Below are 26,916 nucleotides of genomic sequence, written 5' to 3' on the forward strand. Positions count from 1 at the left end.
GAGCGGAGGAGAGGGCGGGGCTGAAACCTGAGGGAGGGGCGGGACCGAGAGCAAGGCGGGTCGTGAGTCACCTGGACAGAGCTGGGTGGGGCGGGCTCGGGTCAGGGTTCTGCAGAGGGAGCACCTAAGGGTGAGGAGGGCGCCCGCCCGGATCCCTGGCACTAGGCGTGGCTGGGGGTGGGCTGCAGAGCCTTACAGGAGGGGCGGGGACCTGAGCGGCTCAGGTGAAAGCCCCCCTCACCTGGGCCTCGGGGGCGGAACCTGAGGCCAGCGATCTGGGGTGAGCGGGGTCCCCACGCGACCAGGGGCCCCTCTGGGCCCCGAGACCCCCAGTGTCCCGGTCCGTACCCCGTGCACAACCGTCCGCTCCGGGACAGGGACCGCCACCCAAGTCACCTCGGTTCTAAAAGGTGGGGTGCCCTAGAGGCCATCGGGAACAGAGCCGGGCACAGCCTCCCCTGGCTGCCACCAGGCAGAGCCGTCCCAGCCCCGCGTACCTGCCCAGGTGTGCGCCGGCCCGCCCTGCGCCCGGAGGCGGGGCCGGGGAGCGCGCCTTCCTCTTCCTGGCTGGGCGTCCGCCTCGAGGGGCCCCGGAGCGGACCAGGCTCGGGTCACAAGTGAGTACGGAGTCAAGAACCCGGAGTCAGGACGACTCTTTACCCTTTGCTGGAGGGAGCTGGCTTGTCAGGGTTCTCGCTGTAGCGCATCTATTGACGCGGAGATCCTCTGCTCACCGGCAGAAGTTGGGGTGACGCTGAGGTCCCCTGCGTCCCACAGGAGTTAGGGATGACATCAAGACTCTGCCCCACAGCGGTTTGGATTCAGGGCTACTCCCAGTCTTTGCAGTTCACAGAAAAGTTCTTCCGAAGTTTTTAATTTTAATGATTCCAAATTGTTATTTGTAAATATCTAGTATTTGAAAGGCCATGGATTTGCATCATTTTCCTTCTATTTTGTTTGAATAGGTGATATTTAGAACTTTGGTGATGGTTGAGTTTGGCTATGCTTGAGTTGTGGAGGCAGGAGGCAGAAAGAAGGGTGACTGTGCTTGGTGGGGGTCCCCGAAGTGACATCCTGCAGCTGTCACCTGCCCTGCCTGCCGTCACCCCACAGTCTGAGGTCTCTGAGAGCCAAAGATACCCACGGACTGCTCCTGGGACCCTGAGGATCTCAGGCAGGCGGGGCTTCCTCATTGGCACTGGTGTGAGTGCTCTGAATCGGTACCTGAGCATAAGGAAGTGAGATTTACCCTCCTGGTGGAAACCTGTCATTTTCATCCCCTTTCAACAGATATTTCTGGGTCCCCATTGCGGGGTCACCACCTGAGGGGTCACATGTTGGGATGTAGTTGGAGTCTTTGGCAGGGCCTCTGAGAATCGGCCTCCTGTGTGCTTCCTGTCCAGAACACCTGCGGTGACTGCCCGGGGAGTGTCACATCACTGTGTTGGAGGTTACAACAATCAGAACAAGTTCCACCCTGTCTATCATGTTTCAGGAGACCTGGTGGCTCGGCTTACTGTTCTATTTACACACAATTTCTGTCCAGTGTGTAAAAACTACCCCTCATCGTTTGTAAGATTGAAAAAAATAATGGGGGGGAAAAATCTTTGCTCATCAAGAGTAATTCCACATTTAAAAAAAAATACAGGTTTTTACTGATTTCAGAGAGGAGGGAAGAGGGAGAGAGTGATAGAAACATCAATGATGAGAGAGGATGAGAGAGAATCATTGATCAGCTGCCTCCTGACGCCCCCCCCCCCCCCCCGCCCCCAGTGGGGATGGAGCCCGGCATGTGTCCTTATAGGGAATGGCACTGTGACCTCCTGGTTCATAAATCCAACGCTCAACCACCGATTATTTGAGGCTTTTATCCCATTTTGAGATCTTTATTCTCAGGAGACTCTACTGTTTTGAATTAAGGGGATGGAGTTTCCAAAGGAAGGAAAGTGATGCAGGTCAGAGGGGAAGAGTGTCTGAGAGCCAGGCTGGTAGGGTCACACAAGCTAGTGGGGGTCACAAAGCCCTCCCACACCCGTCTGTTTGCAAATGCATCCTGATAGGACATAGCCCTGTGCAGTTTCAGACCTAAGCACACTGTCCATTTTTTATACCAAATGATCTGGCCTGAGTGGAATGTGTCTTCGGCTTCGAGCCAGGATCCTGTGAGCTTCAGCAGGGAAAGGGTCCAGGTGTCCTGGGCTGGAAGTCATGCTTCTCATCACTCCCGACTCTGTCCTCTGGCTGCACCTGGGGTCAGGGAACTAGAAACGCAGCCCCGGCCCCACGAATGTTTGGATTCAAATGGTTCATGTTGTTTAATGTTTGGGTTAGAATTTGGATTAGGAAGGTTAACGATCTGGCCGGAGAGACCGGTTTTGATTTCTAGAACTGACAACTTTGTCTCCTTAAGTCAAAGGAAGTGCTTAAACCAAGGCCGAGTAAACATCAGATGTGGTTTCAGAAACAATGCCCATGTTACCGGCAGATGCTCATGGTTAGTGTCCCAGCAAAGGTTCTGGGCTAAAGGTACTTGTAAAAGCTTACATAGATAGGTGAGGTCTCTTTTATTTTGGCTAAGGTTTAATCAATTAGAAATATTTCTAACTATTGTTTCTTTGAATTTGGTTGAGATTTTATCAATTTAGTGACTAACCTCTATTTCATGTAAATTTTAAGGCTTAATAATGAATGGAAAAATTGAAAAACTGTTTCTAAACTTTTCCTAGAGAAACCATTGAGAAAGATAATGATCTTGTTGATGGAAGAAAAGTTTGGGAAACCCTGGCGTCCCTTGCCTCCATTCCAGACCTTGGTGGACGGCAGATCGGAGACTAGTCCTTCTCCTCACCCTCGTGGCAATGCCCTTTAAGAAGGACCCTAATGTCCCTCTTTCCCCCATATCCAGCCTGAGTTTATTGCCTCCGATCAGTATGTAAACCACTTCCACATCGTAAGCTCATTCAGAGCTTTTGCGGTTCCAAAGTAAAATTTTTCTCCCCAGCCTTCTATAAACTCTTCTTCATTAAAACAGTGTCTGAGTATGAAATTTTTCAATTATGTTAAGTACTTTTAAAAGAAAACTTTACATCTAAGTTTCTTAGCTTGAGGTTTGGCAGCCATCCCCCTGTCAGGAGGAACTCAAATGTTTATAGAGAATTTGCTTTGCTTTGGATTCAAGAGACTTGAGACTTTCACGATCATCCAGATGCCTACCGTGGTTCAGCATGGAAGGGGCTTCTTTAATATGACCTCTGTCTCCAAAACCTCAGCAACATTGTGATCAGACAGGCTCTGCACACTCTATGCGCAGTCTAGGGGCTGGTGAGCCCTGGGTTGATGTTGAGAACAGGAATTGCAGCGGATCGCTACGTCATTATTTGTTGGTTCTGACAGGATGTCACTATATGTAAACTGTGGACAGGCAGTGTAATTTTATCAGAAATTTAACAGAACCTGTATTGTTGAAACAAAGCAGCTAGGCCCTTCTATAGTTGAGCTGGACACAGCGGTATCCTCACCGTGACCAGTTCGCAGTGACACGGGACTGTGCCTACACAGAACTCAGGCTTGCAGATGGAGCACTGCATCCGCAGGCCTCCTGGGCTGCATCTGGACCCCCGAATGTTTACAGAAGAGGTGGGACCTGCCCCTGCAGCAGAATGTTTGCAGCAGCAGCTCTCAGCTATGAAATTTGCTTATTTGATGGCTTGATTCTGCTTGGGCATGGAGATCAAGTGGAAAGGCTTTGGTGGGGCTAAGATGTATGCATTGGTTACTATGCTTTAGTTGGACAGGCCAGAAATGTGGACCGGCCGAGCCCAGCTCTCTCCCTCCAGCTCTTGTCCTGGGTTCCTCTGCCTGGTTTTGTCCTCAGGCTCTCCCCTTACACCCCAAGTGGAGGGGTGGGGTGTAACATCTTGCAGCAAGTACCTGGAGAAAGGTTCTCCTGGCAGCGCCCACACCAGCCCTGGGCGGTGCCCATTGTGGACCAGCTCTGGTTAGGAAATCCAAGTGGCCCAGGAGGCACATTGGGATCACCTGCTTCACTTGAGGTGCAGCATCAAGGGCGACAAGCTGGTGCTGATTCCAGAATGAAAGACACAGGTGTTTAGCAGAAGGAACTAAGTTCACTAGCTACAGACTCAGTTCCCACCTTCCTGGCTGGAGGGATATGGCGGGTGAGCCTCTCAACTCAGCCCGAGGTGCCTGAGCCCCTTGGAGCATCCGCGTGCTGGTCTCGGTGCACTCGGGTCTCCTTCCGTGTTTGTATTGTTCTGGCCTCCCTTTTCTGGAGGACAAATAAAAGGACTTTTCTGGTCAAGGGCATGTTTTCACATTTTATCTGTAGGTAGACAGATAAAAGGACTATTTTAGGGCAGAGGGCTATCAAGTTGTAACTTGCTTCTCTCTGACCTGCTTTTCTGAAGGTCTAGAAGTGCTACTGAGTCTGAGAGGCAGGCACATTTTGCTGTTAGTATATTCTCTTTTAAAGCCACCAATTTCATATGAAATGAACCTTTAATTCCCCAAAGCCTTGCAAATACTGTATTCATTTAACAAGTATGTATTGGGCAGTTACTATATGTCATTATGGCATGTGCTGGAGATACTACAGCTAATACAATAGTCAATGTGCTTTTCCCATGGCACTTACATTCCAGTGAAGGGCATGTTCAAGAAAGATCAGATACAGAAAGGCAAACAGATAGACAGGATGGCTAGACAGATATACATATTGGCAGATATGATAGATAGGCAGATCGGTAGATAGATAGACAGATAACAGACATATTAGCCATGACATAGACCAACTATGATGAGACAACTTCCTGGGCTGTAAGCAGTGGAGTAATATTACCTGAAATATTACTTAGATGGAGAATTTCTTTGGAAAAATGACCATAAATTTAAGACTGGGAAACCAGGGAGGAGGCTGCTGAATAGACAACACAAGAGCCCATATTCTCTGGGCTGGTGGCTGGGAGGGGGTGATGCCATCAGATGCTGAGTGTGCATGGAAGGTTCAGGTTCTGAGAGGGTGGAGGTGCTGATGGGCATGAGCAATGGGAGTCACAGCTGACCCAGGTGTGGAGCGGGAGCACCCAGCTGGAGGAGACCTACCTGGAGAGGAAGCTGGGAGAACAGGTTGGGGAGGAGGCAGGACGTCGCAGGTTATGTTTGGATGTGTTTAATTTGAGATGCTTGCCTGATACTTGGGCCAAGCAGATAATTGATATTGTGAGTTTGGAATGCAAGGGAAGATTAAAGAGTAGATGAAACTTGGAGAATGACCTGCCATAGATGGTGCTTGAAGTCTCTGGCCCTGAGATTTGAGTGCAGAGAAGGAAGAGGCTTAGGAAGACAAGAGGATCTGGGAGGAGGCGGAGGAGGAAGGCCAGTCACGGCCTCATCGCTCTTCCTGGAGGCAGCTCCAGTCCATGGTAGCAACGTGGTGACATCTTTTTAAAAGCATGGCTACTGAGTCTCTCCCCACTCAGACCGGACATGGACAGGTTTGTCCCTGCGCCTCAAGTCACTAGTTGTTCTGTGAGGGCAAAAGAGGAGAAACTTCCCAGGGACCTCGGAATAGGGAGCCCTGAGCCAGTAGGAGGCGGGCCATCATTAAGACCCTGTCACCCCCCACAAATGCCCAGCATGGAGGTCAGCCCTGCCAAGATTGCCCGGCATGGAGGTCAGGGCCCCCATTTGCTCCCGTGAAAGTCTTCAGGACCCTTTCCCATGCTGCCCCTGCAGGAAGCCGTCAGCACAGCCCCTTACAGAAATGTTCTGATGGTTCCCTGAGGAGCAGCATGGGAAAGGATTTGAAGACTTTGAAGAAGTCAGAGGTTGGCAGTTTTTCCCCTAAAGGGAAAGAGGGGGCACACATTGGGCTTTGTGGGCCAAGCGGCAACATTGAGGCCATATTGTAGAATAAAGGTTAATTCCTTCAATGTATAAAGTAGTAAGAAAGAGAGAAGTGCCCTGTAAATGTACAAGAAATATTAAAAAGATTTTTACAGAACTGGAAAAATATTCAACATAACTTGGGGAACAACAGATTAAAAGCACACTGAGAATTTCATGATGAAGAAAAGGGTACTGGGTTTGCCATTTCTACAAACAACTAGAAACTGGGCAAACTATAAGGAATGCATGTTTTCACATTTTGGACAACTGGCGAGTGGTTCCCAGAGAAGAAGGAGGCTCAGAGTGTGTGTTCTTGTTGGATGTAGAGATCGTGAGCTTGGAGAGGCTCAGGCCCATGGCACTTGCAGAGCAGAGAGAGGGTGTTAGAGAGAGAACTCAGGGAATCTCAGAGGGGTCCCTGGAGTCCTTGGCTGGATGGGAGGCATTATTGGGGGACTTAGAAGGCAGGCAGGATAACTGCCAGCAGTTGTGAGGGGAACAGCCCTGGGCTGACACCAGGTGGGAATAGCAGTTCCATCCAGCCAAGGGTGAAAGAGCTCATTAAGCTCTGAGAACCTGGAAGAGAGAGTCCCACCCTAATTGTAGGGCTAACAGTGAGCTAAAGACTATGTACACACCTGAGCCACACTTCAAAGAGTTTGCCTCAGCAGCTAGTTGGTTGCTGACAAAGAAAGGGAGCAAATGGGGGCCCTGGCCAGGTAGTTCAGTTGGCTAGAGCATCATTCTGATATGCCAAGGTTTTGGGTTCAATCCCTGGTCAAGGCACATACTAGTACAAGAATCAACCAATGAATGCATAAATAAGTGGAATAACAAAATTGGCCTCTCTCTCTATCAGATCAATAAATGAAAATAAAAAAGAAAGGGAGGAGCCGAAACTTGTTTGGCTCAGTGGATAGAGCATCGACCTGCAGACTGAAAGGTCCCAGATTCGATCCCGGTCAAGGGCATGTATCTTGGTTATGAGCACATCCTCAGTGGTGTGTGTGTGTGTGTGTGTGTGTGTGTGTGTGTGCAAGAAGCAGCTGTCTGATGTTTCTAACTCTCTATCCCTCTCCCTTCCTCTCTGTAAAAAACCAATAAAATATATTTAAAAAAAGAAAAAGAAAAAAGAAAGGGAGCAGATGAAGCCAGACATCTAATTAAGCATTAAGCCAGGTCTACTATGATGCTAGGTCCTCCAGAAGTCCTAGGGGATAGCACATTACCTGCCAAACAGATGCTAATCCCCAGGAGGGAGAAGGATTGGTTTTCCAATCCCCCCCAGGGGACAATTGGCAGTTCCCCAGATTCCAGAAGTGGGGGAACCAGTGAGAGAGAAATTCCTCTGCTGAGGCATGTGTAGTAAGAACCTAGATGGCCCCCAAAAGGGGAGGAGTCTAGCCTGGGAAAAGGAGGGGGTTGGGTAGGGGGAGGGCCCATCACAGCCCTCAGAGCTTCCTGTGCTTCCTCTCGGTAGTGGCAGTGTGGGCCCAAATGCAGCCTCAGCAGAGGACCTTCCCATGGGTGAATGACAGAGTGAAGTTCTGCACCCCTGGGTCCCGCCCTCCTGGGCCTGATAGCCATGGTTGGGGGCTTGCAGCCCAGGCTGGACTTCCCCCACACTGGACGGAGCTGAGCCCCTGGTCATGGATGAGACGCTAGGACTTGGGGACAGCCCCTTGTTTTCCCTCCAGTAAACCTTGCCCCTGTGCTTCAAGTCTGTGGGTCCCTGAAATGCTTTTCTTGCAATTCTGTGCAAGAACTCTATTTCCACCAGTAACAAAAGCAAGCCTTGACTCTCTACCTGCTCACAACTTCCAGCAACCACCACTTTTACTAGAAATGGGTAGAAACAGAAAAATGTAATTCATAGCTAGGAGAAAAAAACCATCAGAAGCAGGCCCAGGAGGAACAGAGGTGCTGCAGTGACAGAGGAGGACGTAAAAGCACCTTTTACAATGTGCTTGAGGATTCAAAGAGCAGCATAGACACAAGGAGCACAGAAACAGAAAACCACCAGGGGAGCTTTCAGATCCAGAAATACAGTCTTCAAATGAAACATTGACTTGGTGGCCTGCACAGCAGATTTCACATTGAACCTCTTGATTTTAAATATATATATATTTCAGAGAGGGAAAGAGAGATAGAAACATCCATGATGAGAGAGAATCATCATTAGGCTGCCTCCTGCATGCCCCACACTGAGGATCAAGCTCGCAACTCAGGCGTGTGCCCTTGACTGGAATCGAACCCGGGACCTCTCAGTCTGCAGGCTGATGCTCTACCCACTGAGCAAAAACAGCTAGGACTAAACCTCTTGATTTATTTGGCTTTTCTGGTTCCCTGTCTGAAAACAGGGATGATCTTTGTCCACAAATGCCATCTACACCCAATGTTGCCTCATGGTCTTTGGAATTCCCATGGAATTGTTATGCCAGTGTGAATTCCCCATGCGCACATATTAAACTTTGATGTTCTCCTGTTAATCTGTCTCTATTAATTTGGTTATTAGCCCTGAAGGTGGGAGGAAAAGGATTATTATTTTCTTTAGCCCCCACACAAGTAACACTGGAGTGCAAAATGCTGTACAAATGCTAGCCTTCGTTACTTAAAGTAATCACTCAATTCCCAAGTCTCCTGGAATTTTACTATCAATAAGGAAAATCTGTACAAACTACTCAAACATTTTTTGACAAAAATAGCCAACTATGTTAAATTTTACATTAGCTAGCGTAGACAGCACGCACATCTTTTTAAAATTCCTATATAATAAAAGGCTAATATGCAAATTGTACCCTCCACCAGGAGTTCGACCAGAGTTTGGGGCTGGCCAACCACCCACGTCCCCTCCCCTGGCTGTGCATGAATTCATGCAGCAGGCCTCTACTATTTTAATGTTTTTATTAGTATTGAGGTGATTTAAAGGTTACAGGGAGAACATAACATATGTAATTGGGAGATTGAACCAGATTTTGTTAATATCCTTTAGAATCCCATGATTTTATAATATCTGAGATGTTTAGAGTTTCCCAATCTCCTAGTGAATTTAATTTACTAGAAAAATAGAGATGAAACAATTAGTAATTGAGTATTTCCAGTTAATTTTCTTTGTCTGGTAGGGTATTATTTGTTAAGGCTTAATTATGTATGAGAAAAAAATTAAATGAGAATAAATCTGTAACTTCTTTTTGTTTTAGTGAATAACCCTATACCTTCCAATTTGAAATCGGAAGCAAAAAAGGCTGCTAAAATTCTAAGAGAATTCACAGAAATAACTTCCAGAAATGGACCTGATAAGATCATTCCTGGTAGGTAAATAAAACGGTGCTGTTATTTCTAGCTTTGCTTTGCTTTCTAACTTCAGTGTTGCTCACCTGTTGTCTCTGACCTTTGCAGCCCATGTGATTGCCAAGGCCAAGGGCCTGGCGGTTCTGTCTGTGATAAAAGCTGGGTTTCTGGTGACGGCACGAGGAGGCAGCGGGATCGTGCTGGCTCGTCGTCCGGACGGAAGTAAGTGGTGTTTCTTCATGCGGGGAGGAGAGAATCCTGCATATTCACTGTTCTGTTTCCATGTGATCACATTCCACAGGAAGTGTGGCGGCCTCCCACGCCCCAAACCTGCCATCCTGAGGGCTCCCAGGGGTGCGTCCTGGGTGTCAAACAGCCCGGGCCACGGGCCACCATGGTTCTCTTCCTAAAATGTTGGGTGAGAGCCGGGTAGTCCTGGCTTTGTCTTGTATACATTTTGTAGTTCTTTCTTGGAGCAAATATTAAATATGACAACATTTGCATTTGCTGTTAAGTATGAGTTCTTGTTCCTCAGTTTCATGCCACAATGGTTTTGTTTTGTAGAACTTTGTGAGAAAATGGGAGCCATCTGTGGCTCCTGTGGGAAGTCATTTGAACGAATATCCCCATCATGCTATTAACATCAATATAATTTGGTTTCACTCTCTGCAATGAAACCTAATACTTGATTCCTCAGAGGTGAAATCGAAGCGTGTTTGCCTTGAACCCCAAGAACCAGTGTGGATAGTAAGACTTAGGGTGTGTGCAGGCCTGCCAGGACCAACTAAATGCTTCTTAGACCATTAGAACATCGCTGTTCAGCCCTATAAGTGGGCACATTTTTGTGTAAATAGTTATTTTTTCGTGTGGATAATTAGTAGGATATTCACCGACAATAGGTACATCTAGGCATCTGTGGAGCACACAGCTTTTGAACCTTAGTCACTGGACCCCTGCTTCCTGTGAAGCATCCCCCCAAAATGAGAGTCCTCCGAGCTGTGGCTCGGCTTTCAGAGCTCAAAACAGACTCATGAATACATGTTGTCCAATCTTTATTAATTAACATGCCTAAAAAGCGACAACATTCTCTTTTCTCAAGCATCACCCCAATTTTTATGGCCAGATTTCCCAGTAAGTAGCATAACCAAAGTGAGGGCACGTTCCGAGAGAGTCCACGCTGGGTGAGCCCCAAGTATCTAAGAAGGCCTCGGTGCTGTAGGTCCCTTTGGTCGCTGGCAGGTGACTGTGCGGAAGGTGGATGTGCTGTCGGCCTCCGGCGTTTCACTCTGAGCCCTTGCATTTCTCTCCCATCTTGCCCAGTAGTGGCTGCTCAGGATAATTTAAAAGCTGCCCAAATGAGGCACAGAGAATTCCCGAACCCTGCCAGATGGGGACAGAGGCAGTTCCTAACATAGGAAATGGAAAATAATGTTGGTATTGAAGACACTAATTTCTGTCATCAAAACACCTCTAAGTCCAGACAGATTAGTTCTTGGTAAACTCAATAGTTATCATCTGGAATGCATGCAGGAAGGAAAGTCTGGTTTAGAATCTAACAAGCATTTCAAGAAATGACTTTATCTGGACCATTCCACCCTCCCACAACCAAAGTAATGTTTTTTCCAGACTTGTTTAACCTGTTTCTATATCAGACAAAATAAGCATAAAACACTCAAGCAAATGCAATTACTGTGCTTAGTGTCCAAATGTAAAGAAATATATTTTACTAGAATTTTAATCATCTGGAATGCATAGCCTATTCCTTGTGCTTTTCCTAGGAAGAAAGGGTGTCAAACAGTTTTTGCCCTTGGAAATGTAAAATAGAAACCGTGTGGTATTGTGTTACCCTCAGGAGTGGTTATAATACTGGTAAACTCTCAATCTTTTTGCTCTCAGATCTATGATAAAATTCTCACTAATGACTAGAATTACTGCTCAATTATTTTGTAAAACATGAAATGTTAATTGTTGAAGTTGTCAAATTCTAAGTAAGTTTAGTTGATGAGAATTCAATTGTTTGGTATTAGGCATGTTTATTGAGAAAGATTAGACAACATATATTTGTGAGTCTGAGACTCAATAAATAGCTAATATTTTTAAATTAAAATTATATATACACAACATTTAAAAACATAGAGGAAAATGTCAGATTCTTCTTTTAAGAAGAAACAGTATTCATTCTCATGTTAGCATTTCCCCTGACACTTGCATGATGGTCTGACTCTGGAGTGACATGTGCTTGTTTTTGTTAGAGTGGTCTGCACCTTCCGCCATCGGAATTGCGGGGCTCGGTGGAGGATTTGAAATCGGAATCGAGGTAAGGGACCCATGGTACGCACACGATTGCAAATCCTCCAAAAGCAACTGAACCCTAACACGTGGAAGTGAGATTTCCATCTGTATATGTAACTTGTGGAAATAGCCCCCTCTTATCCTCTGGATGAACCTCTCCCCACACCTATCTCACCTGGCCATAGTCTTCCTTTTCTGTCATTGATAGTAGAATTATTTTCATTTGCCGTATTTCCATCTTTGGCGCGTCTGTAGAACAGATATGTCTCAGGCTGGCCATGCGGGGAATGTGTCAGTGACTCCTTGAGCCAGGTTACGGCCACTCTTTCTGCACTCTCGGCCTCCACGCAGCGCTGGGGCCTGCTTTGGGGTCTCTCTCAAATAGCATTTATTTAGAAGACAATGAGAAGCCCTGGCCGGGAGCTCAGTTGGTTAGAGTGACTCCCCAATACGCCAAGGTTGTGGGTTCTATGCGTGGTCATGGCACATATAAGAATCAAGCAATGGCCCTAGCTGGTGTGGCTCAGTGGATAGAGTGGCAGCCTGTGGACTGAAGGATCCTGGGTTTGATTCTGGTCAAGGGCACAGGCCCGGGTTGCTGCTTAATCCCCAGTGTGGGGCCTGCAGGAGGCAGCCAATCCATGATTCTCTCTCATCATTGATTTTTCTCTCTCTCTCTCTCTCCCTTCCTCTCTGAAATTAATAAAAATATATTAAAAAAGAATCAACCAATGAATGTATAGATGGGTGGACAACAAATCAATGTTTCTCTGTGTGTGTGTGTTTTTCTCTTTCAGCCCATATTTTAAATAATAAACATAATTCTTTTAAAAATAAATGGGTTTCTAAATTTTAGGTGTCGGATTTGGTTATAATTTTGAATTATGACCGAGCGGTAGAAGCTTTTGCAAAAGGCGGTAACCTAACCCTCGGAGGTAATTTGACTGTGGCAGTTGGACCTTTGGGAAGGTGAGTTCTGTAAAATACGTTGGGACAGCTGTGGGGTAGAAAAGTGTTAAAAACTATATAGTGACGTGTGTTAAGAGAAAACTGAATTAACCTGAAGCAAAGTTAAACTTTCTACATCTCACAGAAGGTTAGGGGTTGCTTACAGATAAGGAATTTATGGAACATGGCCAGTGTGATAAAATGAGAAAATTTGCACACACAATACACTAAACATTTTTGAAATCCCAGCCCTTGTATTTTCTGGAATTGAACACAAATTTCACATTAAACGTTGGAGGAGCCAAAGCAAGTTAAACTTTGGTAAAGGGCCATGGGGATTGGAAACGAAAAGGCTCTCTTTCCAAACTGAATTACGAAAAACGGGAGAGGAAGGGTCTTGCTTGAGTGTTTAAAACACGGTGGATTTTCCTTCTCTGTTAGTGAAGGGCTGCTGTGCTTACTGAGCAGTTTAGGGACCTTTTAAACCCAGACTGTTTAAAGAAGTTACATGGTAAAATCATCGGAAACGATGTCTAAGTTTCATGAAAACCCTCCGTGTGAACAGAACCCAGTCCTTGGCACCGGAGAGTACTTCCTATCGGGGAAAGGAAGACGGGACGATGAACGCTGCCCTGTGTCCTGCCCCATGACCCCCCTTCCCTGCACCACTCTAGCTCACACAGGCCAGGCCCACAGGAAGCAAGCATGTAAAGGCCTGAGGAAGACAGGCCAGACTTGGGTCAGAGGTCATGCTGCTCTAGCACTGCCTGTTGGGGCAGAGCCGCTCTCAGGTGTGAGTCCCCCTCTGTTTTGCAGGAATTTGGAGGGAAACGTCGCCCTGCGGAGCTCGGCCGCCGTCTTCACGTACTGCAAGTCCCGGGGGCTCTTTGCTGGTGTCAGTTTGGAAGGCAGCTGCTTGATAGAAAGGAAAGAGACCAATCGGAAGTAAGTTCAAGGCTAGTAATTGTCATTGATGTAAAGAATGTTGGGTAAATGTATACAGCACTAATTCCTTTGTCTATTCCTTTCTTAAATCAACAACTTATGACTCTGAGTGGGTGTTTCTTCATTTAAAAATTCAATGTGAGATAATATGTACCTACTAGAGGCCCGGTGCATGATATTTGTGCACTGGAGGAGGGCCCTCAGCCTGGCCTTCGCCCTCTCACAGTCCGGGACATCCCTCTCACAGTCTGGGACTCTTGCAATCCGGATCCTTACCACCCACGTGCAGCAGAGGCGGGAGAAGCTTCCATCACTGCTACTACACTCGCCAGCTGTGAGCCCGACTTCTGGCTGAGTTGGGAGTGCACTGACCACCAGGGGGCATCTCCTGCATTGAGTGTCTGCCCCCTGGTGGTCAGTGCATGTTATAGTGACCTGTTATTCCACCCATTGGTTGATTAGCACATTATGCTTTTATTATATAGGATAGAAATCTAAGAAAACACAAAAAGTTAAAAGGGGGAAAACATTTTACCCCTTTAAAGATTATTCACCTTTTGTTTTGTTGTCTCCTAATATTTTTCTAAGCATACTTTTCTTTTGTTTTGCCACATGTGATAACAGCATAAGTCCTTTTTTTAAAAATATATTTTTATTGATGTCAGAGAGGAAGGGAAAGGGAGTGAGAGACTGAAACACAAGTGATGAGAGAGAATCATTAATTGGCTGCCTCCTGCATGCCCCACAACCTGGATATGTGCCCTTGCCCAGAATTGAACCTAGGACCCTTCAGTCTACAGGCTGGTGCTCTCTTCACTGAGCCAAACGAGCTAGGCCAAGGTTCTGTTGTAAGTCTTATTTTTTCACTTAGCATCATAATATAAGAATCATAAACGTAAATTAATGGTTCCGTGGTATTTTATGAGGTAGATATACCCTATTAGGTATATCTTTTTTAGCGTTTTTAGAGGCCCAGGCCAGTTCTGACTTGTAGGTCAATCAGAATGTGTCTTGTTGTGAAAGTTTCCTGTTATCACACTCATTCTTCCATAAAAGAGAGACCACTTTACACTTAAAAAAATGGATCTGGATGTACTTACAGGCCAAGAGGAACTTCTACTCTAAACAGGTATCTGGCCAATTTTTCCCAAAGCAGCTCTTTAAAATCTTCTCTAAAATATGTCTGCTTGCCCAGAAAAAGGTAAAGTGCTAAGACCCACAGAAGCACTGCTTCCAGAACCTGGCAGAGATTCCTCCTGGGAGCTAACTGAGCTGACCAGGTGGTTCACAGCAGACAGACCCTCCCTCCCCCCAGAGAGAGGAACCCACGCAAAGTCAGTGCCAGGTCACTCACGATTCAGGGGCGCTGGATCGCATTCCATGTAAACACCAAGGCAGACAGCAGGGAGGATAGGGGGGAAGTGCAGGGTTACAGAGTGCTCCATCAGGAAGTGGAGGTGTTTCACCTCCGGTTTTATAATTTTGAGAAATACAGGGTAGGAAAGCTTTTAGGGACTTATGACTTGAGGCCTTTGGAAGACTTTACCACTCAAGCTCACCTACATTCTGGGCAAACTAAAACACATGTAGTCACTGCAGGCCTTCCAACATGAGGCAAATCCTCGTCTGATGTGAAGCAAACATCTATTTAAAGACGTTGCTAAGGCATCTCTGTTGAAAAAAGCCTGAGGCTGGGGCAACTGAGCAACGCTAAAATAAAACCTGTAAAATGTCTGTTTGGAGGTGTGTTTTCAGAAGTACACGGTCACATATGTTTGTATAGACAAGTGTCTATGTGTATATGTGATGTGCGTTTTGTATTTTGTGCGTATCAGAGGACTGATGGTGCTCCAGAGGTGAGCATGGGGTGCATTCCGGTTAATGTGAGTGTGGCTTTAACTAGTTTGAAAAGAAGTATACACACACACACAACACACACACACACGCACAACACACACACACACACACACACACACACACACACGCACACGCACACACACAGGCCTTCCTCTGGAAAGGATCCATGTCTATTAAAGAAATGTTCTTGATTTGACATTTCTTTCTAGGTTTTATTGTCAAGATGTTCGAGCGTACGACATTTTATTTGGAGACATGCCTGGGCCTGCTCAGGCAGAGGATCTCTATGAAGTTCTTGATGCGTTCACGGAGAAGTATGAGAGCGAAGGACAGCGGATCAACGCGAGGAGAGCCGCCCGGGAGCGCAGGAAGGCTTCGGTGCTGTTGGTTTTCTTTCTCTGTAGCCACAGGACACCTCTCCACACAGAGTCCTCTGCCCTTGAATCAGATTCCTAATAACCTTGAACTCCCTGGTGACCTCATTCACCTAAAGTGGTGTGAGAATGGCCTACAGCCTTCACATGCCCCCTGCACAGGCTTCCAAGGGAAATACAGTCCTTTCCCACGATCATGTTCCTCCAAGGGTAGGGCTTGGTCATTTCGGTACCCACACTGAGGTGTGGGGGGACAGGTCTGTGGGCCTTCGTTACCCAATTCCACAACCGCTTCCAGTCACTTAATCCGCCTTAAAGAATGAAAACTGACGCATAGTTAGAGCTGTCACTGCCTCTCCCAGCCACCACTGACTGTGCCTGCAGGTGGTCGGAGGCACTGGGGCCAGGGGCACTTCCTGTTCCAGGGGCACCCGTGTGTGTTGAGGTCCAGTTCAGCTAAGCTTGCCCCAGAGCAGCCCCTGTGAGCATTAGGGGTTTCATTTGATAGACTTTGCCATGTGTACTCATGAGGAAAAAAGACCTGTGTGCTCCTAGGTAAAAATTGGGCTTTTATTACATGCATCTTTTTTATTCCTCCCAAGGCTCAAGAATTACCTCCAAAACCCCTGTCAAGACCACAGCCTTCATCTCCACAAGGCCAGCTGAGCTCCGGCTCGCAGAGTAAGTATTTTTTTGCCATTCAAATACAATGAGAATTAAGCAGTTATTAAATATTATTAGGAAATAGAGCCACATTGTTGAACTTTACAGTTGAATAAAAGAGCTATTGGGTATTAAAGGGAGCAAAGCCAATGCTCAAGCCTCTTCTAAATGCCCAAGTCACATTCTCATGGCTATACTTTGTTAGGGTTTCTATTCTTGTTCAGAAGAAGCTGATTTAAAATAGGAACAAAATAAAGCCTGTTTTGTTATATATTCACAGATTCTTATTCTGAATATCAACTTTATCCTCCATGTTGGGACCTCAGGGTTTCGTAAGGCCGTTTTAAAATAGACTGGATGATGCAGCAGCATGTCCTGCCCTTTGCCCCTTTCCCATCGATCTCTCTGATGTTCACTCTTAGAATTCTGCTTTTCACACAAAGAGGCCACCAATGAACGACAGTGCATTAAAGCAGTGGTCGGCAAACTCATTAGTCCCCAGAGCAAAATATCAACAGTATGACAACTGACATTTCTTTTGAGAGCCAAATTTTTTAAACTTAAACTTCTTCTAAAGCCACTTCTTCAAAATAGGCTCGCCCAGGCCATGGTATTTTGTGGAAGAGCCACACTCAAGGGGCCAAAGAGCCGCATGTGGCTCGCGAGCCACAGTTTGCTGACCTCAGCATTAAAGCATGTAATCTCTATTGTCAGGGAGGCCGTGCTGGGCTTCGGAGAACAAAGACGAGGCTCACTTGCATCCTGCCAGCGCTTTCAGGCTAGGACAGTGGTCAGCAAACTGTAGCTCTCGAGCCACATGCGGCTCTTTGGCCCCTTGAGTGTGACTCTTCCACAAAATACCACATGTGGGCACGCACGTACAGTGCGATTGAAACTTCGTGGCCCATGCGCAGAAGTCAGTTTTTGGCTCTCAAAAGAAATGTCAATCTTTGTACATTTGGCTCTGTTGATAATGAGTTTGCCAGCCACGGGGCTAGGAGATGCCCCCATGGAAGTGTGCCGAGGCCCCTGGAAGGAAGCTTATGATGTTTGGGGAAGAGCCTGGGTGTCCAAGTTCGTGCTATTTAAAAACTGTTCCCGGGTTATGCAAGCAAGGATGTTCCAAAATCTCTGGCTTGGGAGTCATGAGTTTTTAAATTCAGGCGTTTTAGGATCATGTCTGTAAAAAGACATGTCTGTATTTGCCATGGGTGTGTCACAACGAGGCCTGCATTGTGGCTCATGTACTAGAGTATCAGATGTGTGCCATCTGCCTTAAACCTGGTGTACGCTCTGGATTTATTCAGGCATTCCTTGATTTAAAGCATGATAAAATAATGGCATTTCTATCTATTGTGATTTACAATATTTGCTTAGCAAGGGCAAGGTTTGGCTTCTTGTATACTTTATATACTATAAACTAGTTTTCTAAATGCCCCCCCCCCATCTTTTATTTTATTTTTTTGCAGATAACAGAAACGAATATAAGCTCTACCCTGAACTACCCAGCTATCCAGAGAGACTTGGTAAATAAAAATATCCACATAAAGTGATTCATCTCCATCGGTAACCACAAGCTCTCTAATTTCTCTGGCGGTTGTATAAAATCTGAGGGACAGTATTCGACACCCTTATTAGATGCACAGGAATTCACATGATTGCAGAAATACTTCATTTTTTTAAAAATGTGATGCTTTTGTTCTCTTACTTGCTTGAATTGGAGGTAGTGAGAGTGACATGAAGGCCAGTTACCTGCTGAGAAGACCTGGGCTAATTGGTAGCCTCAGGGCAGCTGCCAATCACTAAGGCTGTAACCTGTTTCCTGTTCAGTGTAGCCCTGATTTGGGAAAGAAAAATGACCCCTATTTGAATTAAACTCGAATCTTAGGATGAAAATGGCCCATTGCTTCAGATCCTGCAGATCTCTGCTAAGCACAGGAATGTGACTCACCAGGCCCGCGTTCCTCAGAAGGGAAGGCACCGATGAACACCCACAGCTCGAGGCCCAGGGTCCCAGGTCTCCCTTCCTGGAAGGACGGACCTGCTGGACTCACCTATTTTTTTAAGGAATTATTTTGTGGGCATTAAACTTTTTCTAGCGGAAATTTCCCTACTGTTTACAGGAAAGAGGAACTTTAGGGCATTTCGAGCTTATTAAAAAAAAAAGCTCACAGTAGGCCGTGGCATCAAGTGGCCTGGGCACAGACTCACTCCGGTGTAGCCTCAGGTTTTCCCAGCCCCTGGCTGGGGGGTTGGGTGGCTTCAGGCAGGCCTGTGTCTTCCTGTCTGTGACCCCCTGTCCCCCCATCTCAGCTCAGACACACGGTCGCAAACATCAACCTCCTCAGCCCAGCAGAACTACCTTGCTCTCTAAGGCAGCTCAAACACCTGCCCTGCCTTACCCACCTTCCCATCACTGCTTCATCCTGGCTTCACCTGGAAACTGCGACTCAGAGGGAAGTAGACAAAACCTGAGGGCGGGCAGGCATGGGGCCAGACTGCCATTCTCTCTCTTTCCTCCTCTCTAGTTCAGAATATCTTTCTTCTTTGAATTGTTCATCATAAACTATGCTCCTAGGACCGGTAAGAACTAGCTCAGTTACTTGTGTCGTCTCGGTAAAGCAGTGATGCAGAAAAACGCACCAGTTCTTGGAAACGTGCCTAACAAACGTAAAATGCTCAGATGCGTGTGTGTTCTGTCTGGAACACAATGTAGTTGCTGAGGACTAGGGGCTCATGTCGTTCAGAGAGCCAGGAACAGACTTCGGGTTCAAACCACTGCCTTGGGCAGGTCTCCCCCGTGGAGCTGTCCCAGTGGAGGTGCAGGCTAAGTGGGTCATGTCTGTGCCTGTCCTTGCCCAACTCAGGAACAGTGACTGCTGCTGCTATCTTCGTATGCCTCTTTCCTGCACACTTTGACTTCTGTGACCACAGTGTGTGTGTGTGGGCAGCTAGGATGGCCTGATGGTCACAGGTACTCGCTTCCCTGTCTCCTTCTGTCATCCCAGGTGTCTTGGAACCAGAAGGAGGAGCTATTATAAAATAATGTGCAATTTGACTCATGTGAATTTAGTGTTATTACCAAACATTGGCTCTTTGCAAAAAGGAAAGTCATCCTATATAATAAAAGCTCAGCAACCAAATGGTGGAACAACCAGAATGACTGGTTGACCAGTTGCTATGATGCGCACTGACCACCAGGGAGCAGATGCTCAATGCAGGAGCTTCCTCCTGGTGGTCAGTGTGCTCTTACAGTGGGAGCGCCGCTCAGCTGACTGGGATGAGTGGTGCTCCCACAGTGGGCCGATCCCTGCAGGCCACACCCACCACCAGTGCACGAATCCCAGGCACCAGGCCTCCAGTCTATATCTATAAAAGCCTAAGTGACCGTTCAACCATTCAACTGGTAGTTATGATGTGCACTGACCACAGGGGGCAAGATGCTCAATGCACAGGCATGGAAACATGGAACAGACTGACGAATCTCAGAGGGAAGTGGGGAGGGCAGGAAGAGATTAACCAAAGGTCTTATATGCATACTAGAGGCCTGGCACACAGGTTCATGCACTAGTGGGGTCCCTCGGCCTGCCCTGCAAGGATTGGGCCGAAACCGGGGTCCATGTACCAAACCTCTAGTGAGCATACTAATGATGACAATCACCCAGGCCATCTCTGTAGGTTTCACAGGCCTTCAGGCCTCAGAATACCCTAAGCTAGGGGTGTTGAACTCAATCAGAGAAGGGGCCAAAATCTAAAATCCAGCCTAAATCGCGGGCCGAATGGTTTACTGAACAGTCATAAACTGTCATTGTGATGGAAACGCAGCGGAGTGCAGTGATGACAGCACGGTGCGGGCCACATTGCAAGGCCTGGCGGGACGGATTTGGCCCGCGGGCCTTGTGTTTGACACATGTGCCCTAAGCCATTCATTTCTATCTCACCTACATATACTCCCAGTTTTTCCTATAAAAATGTGACTCATTTAAGTATTTTTTCTTGTTTTAGGCAATTCCAGTCGACCCACAGAAGTGACAGCACTTTATTCTTTTGAAGGACAACAGCCGGGGGATCTGAGTTTTAAAGCTGGAGACAGAATCACAGTGACATCAAACACGGATTCGCATTTTGATTGGTGGGAAGGAAGGCTTCGGGGTCAGACTGGCATTTTTCCAGCCAACTATGTTACCATGAATTAAGCTTCATACTATCCTCTTCTTGGAGAATTACAAAAAATAATTGTTTCCTCACTGACAGAAATAAACTATCCAGTTAAGCAATGTTGAGCGTAAGTTTAAAAATTTGGCAAGAATAAGAAACAGAAGACATCCAAATTGGAAAGGATAAACATGTATCCTTTATGTAGAAGGATTTATTTTTCCACCTATAAATGATTAACTTATATATCTTTAATGCTTTATACTAATTTTATCTTCATATACTATTTAATAGTTAAGATCCTCAATTTATATGGTTGCAGTTCTTTTGTGTTTATTTTCAAACATCATAAATGATTTGGTAATGTATATGGTAACTTTCTTTTAGTTTGAGAATCTTGAGTGAATAGAAAAAAGAAATCAGCCTACCCTGGCAAGTGGTAGTAATAGTTAGAGTTGTAGGTATTAACTAGAATGTGAATCCTTAAAATTTATCTTTATAGCTGTAAAAATTGTGTGTAAACATTTATAGTAGAAAATCTATTACAAAAAGTTCAGCCACTATGCATTAAAAATATCTATTAACTTTTCTCTTCATAAGGTCATGTTTGTTCATTTCCATCAGGAGCAAAAGCAACTTCTGTTGACATGGTTTAGTTGTCCCTAAATAAATGTTTTCAAATGCTAAATTAATGTCTTGATGATTTTTTTTCTTCTTATTTTCTGTTTGTAAAGTAAGCACTGGTCCTGGTCTTCAGTTTAACACCCACCTCAATGATTGGAATTCCTGACTTTCCTTTCATCTTTATTAACATTTAACTGACACATAAAATATAAACTATGTAAAGGAGACGACATGATAATCTGACCCACACCTACACTGGAAAGGACTCCCACTGAGTCAACACATCCATCATCTCACACGTTTACCTTCGTTTAAAATATTTCAGATGTAGTTGGTTCTTTTTAAAATTCCATTCAGTCATCTAATGTCTTCCGATTGGTAAATTTAGTTTTTTTTTAAAAAAAATATATGTTTTTATTTATTTCAGAGAAAGGAAGGGAGAGGGAGATAGAGACACCAATGACTTCTCTCTCTACCAAAGCTCAGGGCCCAGAGGCGAAGACCTGCCCCTCAGAATCAGTCCCCGAGATGTCAGCTGCTTCAGAAAACTCTGCCTCCTCACGACTTCCAGCTTTGGGGAAGCAAAGAAAGGGTTACTGTAGAATTTTTTAACTTTCCAGTTTTACACTGTCTTGGCCCTTCAGTGGTCTATGCAGGTATTTTCCCATAACTAGTAACATTCCATAAGCCTCAAAGAAGGTCGATTTTTAAAAAATTAGCCAGCCTTAAATATATCTTTTCTTCCTAGCTCACAACCTGTGTTTAATGGATAACAAAATAAATAGAAGTTAATTCTTAACTGGGCCCTGTGGGTATTTTGATTGGCTCGGAGAGGCAGGAGACAGGAGGACAGGGCCAACCCTTGCTGTCGGTTTCAGAGGCTGGAACTAGGCCAAGCAGGTCATTATCTCCGACAGCAGCCGAGCAGAGCCTCCTAGTGCCTGGATTGCCTCTCACCACCTGTGCAGAGGTCTTGCAGCTCCCAGTTGCAGATGGAAGACTCCTGTGAGGTGTACACAGGCACATGCAGGTCTCTAAACATCCCTACAGCCTGTCTCCACGGCTCCTTATGACTGCGCTGCCCTCCGCGCACCTTTATGGACCAGAGCACACACTGAGGAGCTTCAACCACCACCTCACTACTGCTGACCACACACAAAGCCAGCTCGGTGTTCCCTGCAGTGGGTCAGGCATCAGGTCAGGTTTGGGTCAGTGGAGTTCACTCTCTGCACCTCTCCAGGAGGAAGAGGCAATCTGCATAAGGCCCCTGCCCCATCTCTTCCCCCACAGAAAACAGGTACCACCCAAATGATCCTTTTTTCTTTCACTGAAACCCTTTGCCCACTGACTTCCCACGAGTCCCTCCCATTTGTGCAGCCCCAGTTGCTGGACGATGAAGCCAATGAGATGTTCCCATGTCCTCATCACATTTGTTTTGAACCAAGTGGAAACAAAGGAAACAAGGACTGACATTCCTGTGCCTGTCCCTGCAGGTCAGACTCCTGGGCTCACCTGTCCGTTGTAAGATGCTTTCTTTGTTTTCATTTTCCTACTTCCTGGCGTACTCTGCAGGGTCCCCGGTGCACTGGTTGGCATGTTGCAGAGAGCCTGCTCTAGGGCTTGTTGCTGATTGTATTTAAGGCTTTGGTGCAATTCTCCACCACGTGAAGTCAAACACCACGCCGGGGCTGACTTTGAGGAGATGATCTCAAGATGAAGAGGGGCTGGTAGCAATAGGGCTTCCCTGGCCCTGAGCCCCAGTGCCCCCAGCTGGGCAGGGCAGGCTCTCCTTCTCAGGAGTCAAAAGGGTGGGAAGAACCTGTGGGCAGTGGAGGAGCCCAGATGCAGGGTGAGACGCTGTTTAGACCAAGGTCAGCCTTTGCTGGAGAAGCGGGGCGGGGGGGGGGGGGGGGGCGCTGTGCTCCTCATTCTAATGCTTGAGTGAGTGAGGGCCAAGGTTCAGGGGCCTGGGGAGGAGAGAAGCTTAGCCAGACCTTGGCTAACGAGAGTTTCGTTCCTTAGGTCAATGGAAACAAAGGAGTTTAGCTAATCATTCATGGGACAGCGAGTGGGAGTTTGAGGGTCCGCAGCTGGCCTTGCAGGGGGTGGACGGGCAGGTGGATGGCCTCTAGGAGTCTTAACCTGAGCGAGTCAGGAAGGTGTTCTCTGCAGGCAGCTCTTGATTGGACCACAGGGGGAAATGCCCAACGTTCGCTGTTCTCTGGGATCCTGGGGCTGGGGCAAAGGTCAGCAGTCCCAGAAGAAAGGATTTCTGTCCAAGATGGATTTCCTTCTGTGTCCAAACGTAATTTTTATGGAGTTCTCTATGCTATCGTTTCATTGAATTCTTACTTCAGACCCTTACCAACCACAGCAGGATTGAGCCCATGAGTCTAACCAGCTCCTGGGTGCTCGGTCTCTGCAGGGCCAGACACTGCTCTCTGTAGAGGGGAAGAGCCTTGCCCAGCCAGCGTGGCTCAGTGGTTGAGCATCCACCTATGAACCAGTAGGTCAGGGTTCAATTCCTGGTCAGGGCACAGGCCCGTGTTGCGGGCTCAATCCCCAATGTGGGCTGTGCAGGAGGCAGCCCATCAATGATTCTTTCTCATCATTGATGTTCCTCTCTCTCTCCCTCTCCCTTCCTCTCTGAAAGCAATAAAAATATTTTAAAAATAAATTTAAATAGAGGGGAGAGCCTCTGTCTTTGTGGGAAAACACTCCTCCTCGGGTCTAACCTGAGAACAGCACGCTGTTCTGTAGAACCCAGAATGCTCAGCGAATCCCCTATATTCTCCTGGGACACAAAAGCTTAAGGACTTTATCATCTCATTTCTAGAATTACGTGATTGTGCCGGTGTATTGAAGTCAATCTTTTAAAACTAAATGTTTTACAGCATTGAAGTCTTGTAGCTAATAAGCCCTTCAAGCATCCCAGAAAATAAAAAACCTGGCCTTGCGGGCCTCGCCTCGTTCCCACAGCCCCTGGAACAGCCCGGGCCGTGGCGGCAGGATGCAGGACCAGGAGGACATGACTCCCTCCAGTCCTCACACACCCCGGGAACACGTTACTTGTACTAAACAGAGGAAAATTCATGTTAATGACTTCAAACAAGAACTGTCTATCGACATGTGCTTCAGCAGCACTCTTCTCTAGGTGTGGGCTGATGGGAGTGGCTTCCAGGTAACTATTTCAGTACCTAAGTGATGTATTAACCTTTCCGCATTGCAAGGACCTGACCGTGCAGCTGAGGAATCACCAGAGGTATCTTGTGGGAAGGTCTCTTTTTCAGCATTTTTATGTTACAATTATAATCTAGGAGAATCTAAGAGAGAAGTTCCCACTAGTTTGGCAAATCTAAGTGAGAATAAAGCAAGAGCAAAAGTTTGATTATGTTTATTTTTGACCTTTGAGGAAAATTAATTTCTACTTGAATTCTTTTTTAGCTGTTATTATTAATAAGACATAATATAAAATTTTGGACAAGGAAATTTCTCACTACACAATCTCAGCACCCTAACATGCAAAATATTTTCCATTCCAGTCTCTAAAAGTATACAAATTTTAGTCAGCTTTCGTCAAATGTCCATACAATTGTGTATCCTGAATTTTCTCTGAACAATACATCATAAACACTTTTTGTGTTATTTAGTTGTCATCATAATTTTAATGGTTGAGTAGCATTTCAAAGTATATTGATATTGATAAATAAAATAGTACTGTAACATTATGGAAAAAATACAACCTTAAGCTGTAGGCATTTAAAAATTTATATGTTGCCGAAACCGGTTTGGCTCAGTGGTAGAGCGTCGGTCTGCGGACTGAAAGGTCCCGGGTTCGATTCCGGTCAGGGGCATGTACATTGGTTGCGGGCACATCCTCAGTAGGGGGTGTACAAGAGGCAGCTGGTCGATGTTTCCCTCTCATCGACGTTTCTAGCTCTCTGTCTCTTTCCCTTCCTCTCTGTAAAAATCAATAAAATATATTAAAAAAAATTTTTTATATGTTGCCCTGCCTGGTGTGGCTCAGTGGTTGAGCATCATCCCATGAACTAGGAAGTCACAGGTTCAATTTCTAGTCAGGGCACATGCCCAGGTTGTGGGCTTGATCCCTGGTAGGGGGCATGCAGGAGGCAGACAATCAATGATTGTTTCTCATCATTGATGTTTCTGTCTCTTCCTCTTCCTTCCTCTTTGAAATCAATAAAAACAAGTTTTTAAAAAAGTTATGTATTACCGTATTTTTCGGACCATAAGACGCACCAGTTTTTAGAGAAGGGAAATGAAGAAAAAAAGATTCTGAAACAAATAGTGTCCTAAAATATTTTATGTGCATTAAAACCCAACATCACAGTCATAAACACATGTAATCAACCCTGTAAAGTAAACAGCAGCATTTAGAACTATTTTAGAGCCGGGCAAGCACACAGAGACCACACAGAGCAGGGCAAGTAAAAAAACTTTTTTTTAAAAGTATATGTGTAGGCTATATTTGGACCATAAGACGCAGGGACTTTTCCCCCCCACTTCTGGGGGGGGAAAAGGGCGTCTTATGGTCCGAAAAATACGGGTATTACTTGCATGACCAAACCAATAGCCATTTTTCTCTTTGTGCTTTATATACTTTGAAACTCATTAAATACTTTAGACTAAAATAAGTTTATCTCATCTCTGAATCCATAATTCCTAGTCAGTAGATATAAACTCTCCATTGCATGGGTCATCTTGCTGGGCTTAGAATATCAAACAGATATTAAGCTCCCTCTCCCTGTTCTCTGTTCTCAGCCGGGTCCCCTGCATTCCCACAGTTTAAAGTTTATTTCAAACTTTATTTTTATCATGTTCTTTGTTTCCTTTAGATAGCATGTATGTAATTGTGAAAATAAATTCAGATCAAGGCTGCCTTTTGGAGAGATGGGTGCATCACAGAATGACTTGGTCTGTGGAAGGAGGCACCTTTCTCTGTGCTTATTTTGTGGGAATACAGTGATGTGGTTATTTTAGAATAATTAGAGAAACAAAAATCCCCCTCCACTCCTCTCCCCCCTCCCCTCCCCTTCCATTCCCCCTGCTATGCTTGAAGATGACACGGATGAAGAAAGACCTGTACCAGGACCCACTTCCATTTAGCAAAGAGTCAGTAACCACCGTGTGTCCCGGTTAATAAACTTACCTGCCGTCCCTGCATGAGTGAATGATTGTGTGCGTGCCTGCGTGCGTGAATGCGTGAGTGCCTGTGTGAGTACGTGCCTGTGAGTGCGTGCCTGCATGCGTGAGCGCGTGTGTGAGTGCCTGCCTGTGAGTGTGTGCCTGCACGTGTGTCTGCGTGTGTGAGTGCCTGCGTGCGTGCCTGTGTGTCTGCCTGTGTGTCTGCCTGTGTGAGTGCGTGAGTGCCTGCCTGTGTGTGCCTGCATGTGTGTCTGCGTGTGTGAGTGCCTGCGTGCGTGCCTGTGTGTCTGCCTGTGTGTCTGCCTGTGTGAGTGCGTGAGTGCCTGCCTGTGTGTGCCTGCATGTGTGTCTGCGTGTGTGAGTGCCTGCGTGCGTGCGTGCCTGTGAATGCGTGCGTGCCTGTGTCTGCCTGTGTGAGTGCGTGCCTGTGAGTGCCTGCCTGCATGCGTGTGTGAGTGCCTGTGAGTACCTGCGTGAGTGCGTGCGAACACCTAATGGACAGGGTGAGCGTTTGGAGGAAGCAGGGAGGAAGCAGACGTGACCTGCGGGCTGGGGGTGACGGTCACGGGGGCCGGAAGCTGTGCTGGTGGGTGAGGGCTGGGCGTGGAGACGCCATTTCCCCCCTCCCCCTGCAGCGGCCCCGCGGGTGCCTTCAGGGCGCCCGGTGCTCCTGGGCGGGGAGCACACGGGCCTC

General features: G+C 46.5%; 1 protein-coding gene across 2 annotated transcripts; it reads left to right on the plus strand.

The window, feature by feature from the left end:
* The first annotated feature begins 112 nt into the window (after window positions 1-112).
* Window positions 113-21,120, plus strand: SH3YL1 (SH3 and SYLF domain containing 1). 2 transcript variants are annotated; one of them, XM_045582234.1, is made up of 10 exons: window positions 113-617; window positions 9,108-9,218; window positions 9,307-9,420; window positions 11,451-11,515; window positions 12,347-12,459; window positions 13,255-13,383; window positions 15,450-15,612; window positions 16,217-16,295; window positions 17,747-17,803; window positions 20,283-21,120. In XM_045582234.1, coding segments are annotated over exons 1-10 (1,023 nt in total). In that variant the 5' UTR covers window positions 113-616; the 3' UTR covers window positions 20,474-21,120. The 2 variants fall into 2 exon arrangements, with proteins under 2 accessions (XP_045438190.1, XP_036295277.1); XM_036439384.2 differs by having other exon boundaries at window positions 116-617; window positions 15,450-15,618.
* The last annotated feature ends 5,796 nt before the right edge of the window (window positions 21,121-26,916 follow it).

Source organism: Pipistrellus kuhlii, unplaced genomic scaffold, assembly GCF_014108245.1.
Source record: "Pipistrellus kuhlii isolate mPipKuh1 unplaced genomic scaffold, mPipKuh1.p scaffold_m20_p_150, whole genome shotgun sequence".
Classification (NCBI taxonomy): domain Eukaryota; kingdom Metazoa; phylum Chordata; class Mammalia; order Chiroptera; family Vespertilionidae; genus Pipistrellus; species Pipistrellus kuhlii.

Bases quoted from the DNA above. Each gene is read 5' to 3' on its own strand.
- SH3YL1 (XM_036439384.2), top strand. The intron at 11,516-12,346 runs GTAAGGGACCCA...TCTAAATTTTAG, and splicing joins GATTTGAAATCGGAATCGAG to GTGTCGGATTTGGTTATAAT. The intron at 17,804-20,282 runs GTAAATAAAAAT...TTCTTGTTTTAG, and splicing joins CAGCTATCCAGAGAGACTTG to GCAATTCCAGTCGACCCACA.